The sequence below is a fragment of the Chrysochloris asiatica genome, unplaced genomic scaffold (assembly GCF_000296735.1).
Source record: "Chrysochloris asiatica unplaced genomic scaffold, ChrAsi1.0 scaffold00045, whole genome shotgun sequence".
NCBI classification, from domain to species: Eukaryota; Metazoa; Chordata; class Mammalia; order Afrosoricida; family Chrysochloridae; genus Chrysochloris; species Chrysochloris asiatica.
The window spans coordinates 5,912,475-5,918,719 of NW_006408563.1; the positions used below are offsets into that span (position 1 = coordinate 5,912,475).

A 6,245-nucleotide genomic window follows, 5' to 3' on the forward strand; every position below is an offset into this window, starting at 1 on the left:
CCTGGCCTCAGTAAGGAGGACTGGATACACTCTGATTCTGAAACTTCACCTTAGCGTCATGCTTTTTGGCTAGCAAAATGCTTTTGCCTGCATTATCTCATATGACATTCCTTGGACGGATGCAAGGTGGATGTTATAGTCTCTAGTTTATAGTTAAAATTAAAAGGTACACAATGGTCAGATCACTTTGTACCAAGTCATGTAATTAGTGAGTAGCAAGGCCAGAAACAAGACCCAGGATTGTTGACTTTTGGTCTGGTCCTTCTACTTTCTGCTGTGGAATTGCCACAGGCCTCCAGCTTTATTGAAGGCTCAAGACATTGACTGCAGTATTTTCTCTCAGCTACACAAATGTGGAGCGATTCACAGCCCATCATCATCTCCTACTCAAGTTGGCTTGGTTAGGTTAAAAAAACATAAGTGGGCAAACAATGAATCAGACTGTATTTGATGGTCCCAGATTCCACCCCTTTCTTTCTTCATTTCTTTTTTCTCACATTTAATGTTGGCCCCCTCCCTAGCTTCCCTGAGGAGCATAGCAACCTCTCTTCTTTCAAATAAGACTTCATTAGAAGTCTTGCAGGCAAACCTGTTTCAACAGTTAAGTCAACAACCATTGTGAGTCAACCACTGTTGCAGAATGCTGAGGATACAGAACTAAAATGAGAAACTATGTCAAAGAAGGTCCTGTGTGATGAGAGGAATAAGTCAACATGATGTAAAGAGGGAGATGGAGAAATGCCACGCAGAGTACCTGGATTACGGCAAATTTTAGGTATTTCCCCCCACCTTCATGAGCCTTCCGTAGACAGAGAGTATAGATAGGAGTTTTTCTAGATGCAGGTTCTGGGGGCCTATTCCCAGGAGGTCTGAGAGTGTGAAAGACTGGAGCAATTATATGCCTCTCTTTCATAGCTACGCTCGGGTCACACAGATTCTTACTTTATATCCACCTTCTTCTTAGGCGACCCACACTAAGCTCTATGTGTTGACATTGAATTCAGAAACTTGCTCCTCCAAAATCTTGAAGTATAGAGAGAACTATAACTGGAATAGGATAAAAGGCAGGACATTTTGGAGGTGGAAGAAAATTTTAGGAAGCCTAAACAATAGGCACGCATACTCACGCAAGTGATATGGGAAAGAGGGAACAGATAGAATCCCGGGTATTGAAAAGCAAATTCAAGAACTTTGCATGTATGTGATTAAGACAGGAAGAAACATGAGACCAGACATGCATTCATCATGGACAAACCCTGTCTATGATTTCCTGGTATCTCAGGCAAGGTCTAGCTGGGTTCAGTTGGATACACTTTCAGAAAGGACAGTTACAGAGGTACACAGGCAAGATGAAGAAAGTAAGCAAAGCTAAGGAGTCACCTGGAGGCTGATAACAGGGCTGAAAGGACAGGGGGATGAACTCAGACCCCCCCAGAACTGGAGCTTGAAGGACAGACAACTCATGAGCATTATGCTCATGGAAGAGTTTGTCGCTGGTGTGAACAATTAAGTACTCAGCCACTCGCCAGAAGGTTGGTTCAAAGTCAGCCACAGGTGCCTTGGAAGTAAGACTTAGTGATCAGCTTTTTTTTTTAGAGGAGAAGCAAACAGTTAAACATACACATGAAAACAAACATACACATGAAAACTAAAGATAATATGGAAAGTTATTACAGTTCTTGTTTCTGTAACTGGTTCCAGAGTTGATATCTATGACTTCTCTCTTCTACTTCCTTTTCCTTGTTTCCCCCACCCTCAGCCAGAACCGAAGAGTTCTTTAGCTGCTGAAGTGACTACACCTTAGTTCGTCAAAGGTCTCAGTACTTGACAATCCTTTCCCTTTGGGGATGCTTCGGTTTCCCATTTCCCTTTAACACCAATAACTGAAACAATGCTTATGGCAACACTCTCTGCAATTCTCTGTTCTAGAATTTTCTCGTGTCCATTTACATCTTATTTTTGCCAGCAGTCCTCTGCTTTCTACCTAGTATAGACCAAAACAGGAACCCTGTTGCTTCTCAATTTCCATAATTAACACACACAGTGTATTCATGAATAACAGAATTTTACAGATGATTTGGGGAAAACAGATATGTTTCAGCTAGCTAAGAATATGTGAAGAATATATTTGATTTTCTCTTGTTAAAAGTCCAATCCATCATGTCCCAGGAATTAGTAAGATGGACATTTTCTGATCAGCTTGCCTGTTGTTGTTGTTGTTCAATATCGTGGAGTCAGTTCCGACTCTTAGTGACGCTGCACAGGGTTTCCAAGGCTGTAAATCTTTGCAGGAGTGGAATGCCTCATCTTTCTCCTGCAGAACTGCTGGTAGTTTCAAACTGCTGACCTTGAGGCTGGCAGCCCGACTCGTAACCACTATGCTATCAGAGCTTCTTGATCAGCTTGCCTAGACCCCTTAAAATACAAGTAGGGTCATGATATGGAAAGATGCAGTGGCTAGGGACTCTGAACTCAGGGAGGGAGAGGGTCTGTGTGCTGATGGCCAGGGGGCAGGCCTCAGTTGCTTGATGATACATGGGAGGGGACTGCAATGATTGCAATGAAACAAAATAGGATGAATGTAAAGAAAATGTTCCCCCATGCAAACTATCACATAATTCACAATAAAAACTTTTTTTTAAAAAAAGAGATAGGTTCCCACATTCAATACAAAGTCAAGTTGGATAAAGCAAACTATACTGCAGAGGATTCAACGCCTCTCCTTTAATATACAAACAGTATAAAATACTCAACAATGTTTTTCATGACCAAAGTAAAACAACCTTCCACAGGCAAATTCTACCAATCTTAAACAGCTCAAACTAAAGTCAGCTTCTTTCTTCTCACTAGAGGAACACAGACATGAATTGGCAATTCTCAGAGTCACACACTTCCCCAAAAGTCTTCATCCAAATCACAAAACGCATGGCTCCCAGTGCCCTCCAGCTCTCACCTGAAAGTCTTTCACCTTGGGGAGTCTGAAGCTCCCAAAAGAGCCACTGTGAGGGGAGGGGACCCATACAAAGATAAATCCTTATGGGGGCACAGCCCTGGGGCCAGAGGGGAGTCATGGAGATTCAACCCCTGGGAGAACACCATCACCACCAGAGCCAGATCTCAACCCCCTCCTCTGGAGTGCTCATTGGCTCATTCAAAGAAGACGGAAATGTATTAGGCACAGAGAGCCCCTTGGGACAACCTACCATGGAACAGATAGTCAAGGACAGGTTTCCTGACCTAAGCATGAAATATGGAAAGAGGGTCCCAGAGAAAGAAACCTGAGAGAATGAGAAAATATGAGACCCATCAATCATGTTGTAGAAACAGACATCTCCACCATCATAGTCCAGGAAAACCCCCACCTGGCAGTAAGCCTGTTTAAGAGGTAGTCTTGTTTCAGAGGTAGTATGTTGTTGAGTCTCGTCGAGTCGATTCTGACCCATAGTGACCCTGTACAGGGTTTCCAAGAAGTGACCTTGAGCTTGAACCACTGACCTTGTGATTCAAACGACTTTGCAGTCCAGCGCATTAACCCACAGTGCCACACCAGGACTCCTGAAAAATGTCCCACAAGCCAACCCTTTTCTGGGCACTCTCTGATCCAGCCTTCCCTATCCACATCTTCCCTACAAACCCACTTGTGCCTCCATGTCTAACTTTCACTTCCCAGTAACATCGCCCTGACGTGATACCCTCAGCACCCAACTCGCTGCATCTGTCATCACTCAGGTCCTCACAGGTGTCCTTCCAGGTCACACTCGTGTTTTCCTGAAAGAGGGCAAGGCCAGAATGGGCAGACTGTGGACTTAGAGTGACAGCCCCAATCTGGAAGTGCTCCTTCTGCCAATCTGCATGAAGCTGGGCCTTTCTCCGGGCCCACGCAGTAAACCACCTTCCTCCAGTTCAGCTCTCTCTGGAGTTCATCTGCCTCCTTGTTGGCCAACTTCAATGCCTTCTCATCCTCCTCCTTTTCCTGCTGAAGAGTCTCCCAGTCCTTCCACTCCTGCACCTTTGTTGAATGTTCTTTCTTGAGAAAATAGCCAGCCCCTAAGCTGAGGAGCATCAGCATGGCCAGACTCACTGCAAAAGTTAGCCTCCATTAGAGAGACCTGTGGAAAAAGGACTCTGGGGTGAAAACGGCCTTCACTTTCTCCCAACTCAGGATGGGGTTGAGGATGGAGCAGGTCATGTTCTCTACAGAGCTGTCTCTCACCACCAGCGAGGCCTCCACACTGAACAGTCTAGCAGCATCCTGGGCTTGGGCCTCAGAGAAAGCCAGGAACTTTTCTCCACTCAGGTCTTCCACTGAAACCACCTGGAGGTCATGCATATCATGCAGCCCCCATCTTCCTCTTGTACTTCCATGCGCACTTGAGGGTCAGAGCCCACACCCACCACTTTCACCTCCAAAGATGTACAGCCCATGGTCAGAAACCTGAATCTTGTTGATGCATACAGCAGCCTCCCCCGAGTGAGGAAGTCTCTCACCAGCAAGGTCTGTCCTCCTCCTTCTGCTCCTGCTGGTTCTGATAGATGAACACCACTTCTGGGAAGTTGGACTGGAACCCCCACAGCTCCATCTTCTCCACTTTCATGGCAGAGGACAGTGAGCAGGGCAGCGTGATGTCCACACCCAACACTGCCACAATGGGGTCCAAAGGGCAATCACCAGGAATTCCTCTGGAAACCCCCGTGTGAGCAGCTGGAAGAGAAGCAGCAGGGAGGTGAGTTTGTAGAACCAAGAACAGCTGGAACCACCTTCCATTTCTCAGACTGTGTAGGTCAGGTCCAGCCACAGTCTTGCTTATCTTCCACTTCTCCCCTGCTTATCTCCAGTGATCAGCTCTTGAGAGGTCACATAGCAGTGAAAACCTCATGGAGCACAGTTTTACTCTGTTACACTAGAAGTCGGCATGAGTCAGAATCAACACAACAACAACTAGCTTGGTGTTCACAAGAAGATACAGCTCTTGACAGAGATAAAAACGATGTGGTCAAGCAGAGAAGATTATCCCCGACCTCTTTTCCTACTCGCTGATCTTCTACAGGTGTGTCTCATTGACCAAATCCAACCAGAAGTCAGCCTTCAAGGTAGCCCAAAGGATGCGGTCCATAAGAGTTGGTATTAGAGTCACAGAAAGGGGTAGAGATGGCCAAATCTGGGGACCAAATAGGAAAACCAGCATCTTGGTTAGTGATAATAACAAATGAGCCAGGAGAAAGAAGAAACACTGCTAAAACTTAATTTGACTTTATAAAAGCAACATTAATTTCAGTCACACTTGCTATTTATAGCTAATCAACACATAGTACAATAACAATTATAAATGTTATTAAATATCAGCATATCACCTTGTTTTATTTAATCCACTAAACTATTTCAATGTCATTCGAGTATCTGTGTCTATTCTATAAATTGTATAGTTATACATATTGTAGCTATAACATAATATTTTGCACTTTGTATTTACATATTTATACTTTATAAAGCATTTGGCTCAAAAAGTATTCAGTAAGAAGGAACATTGGTAAGGAATTTTTGGTTCCTGTTATACAAATTGTGTAGTGATATCACTGGGTCTCCCTCCTTCCCACTTGAAAAACAGAATTCTATATCTAACAGATAGGGGTAGCAGTGATTTGGTTTTACTGTCTCCTTTGAATCAGTTTTCTTAGGAATAGACCCTCAGTTAAGAAGTTTCCTACAGTTGCCAACCAGTGGCAGTTTACCAATAAACAAGGTAGGCATGAGCTTACTTACTAATGTGTAGTGAAATTTTTCACATGAGTTTGTTCTGAAAAAACATGTGAGACTGTTCACTACAGATTTGTAAGTAAACACAAGTAAGCCCGTGCTTACCTTGACTAGTGGATTCTCTGTTGCTGTTAGGAACTGTTATTTGAAAAGAAGTTTTCATTTCCCAGGAAAGTGCTATGTGGTTGGGAGACAGACAAATGTCAGCCATATCTAGAAGCAAAACTTTTTTTTTTAATCTTTAATTTCAAATCACTGTCAATTATTTATTTATTTTAATGTTTTATTGTGAATTACTTGATAGTTTACATGGGAGAACATTAGTTTTACATTCATCCTATCGTATATCATTTCATTGCCATGGTTACAATTCCCTCCATGCATGACCAACCAACCAAAGTGTATACCCTGCAAGCCTCTCTCCTTCTCTGGGTCTAGAGTCTCCAGACGCTCCATCTCTCCACATCATGGTCTCTGCCTCCATCTCTGG

At 43.7% G+C, this 6,245-nt stretch overlaps 1 protein-coding gene across 1 annotated transcript; it reads right to left on the reverse strand.

Annotated features, from left to right (window-relative positions):
* Window positions 1-4,099: 4,099 nt before the first annotated feature.
* Window positions 4,100-4,330, reverse strand: LOC102830335 (butyrophilin-like protein 2-like). Its single transcript, XM_006862021.1, has one exon. It carries the CDS (start codon window positions 4,328-4,330, stop codon window positions 4,100-4,102), a length of 231 nt encoding a protein of 76 aa, XP_006862083.1.
* Window positions 4,331-6,245: the final 1,915 nt, after the last annotated feature.

What these genes read in the sequence shown, in the direction of transcription:
- LOC102830335 (XM_006862021.1), bottom strand. Translation starts at nt 4,330, where the DNA reads ATGCATGACCTCCAGGTGGTTTCAGTGGAAGACCTGAGTGGAGAAAAG.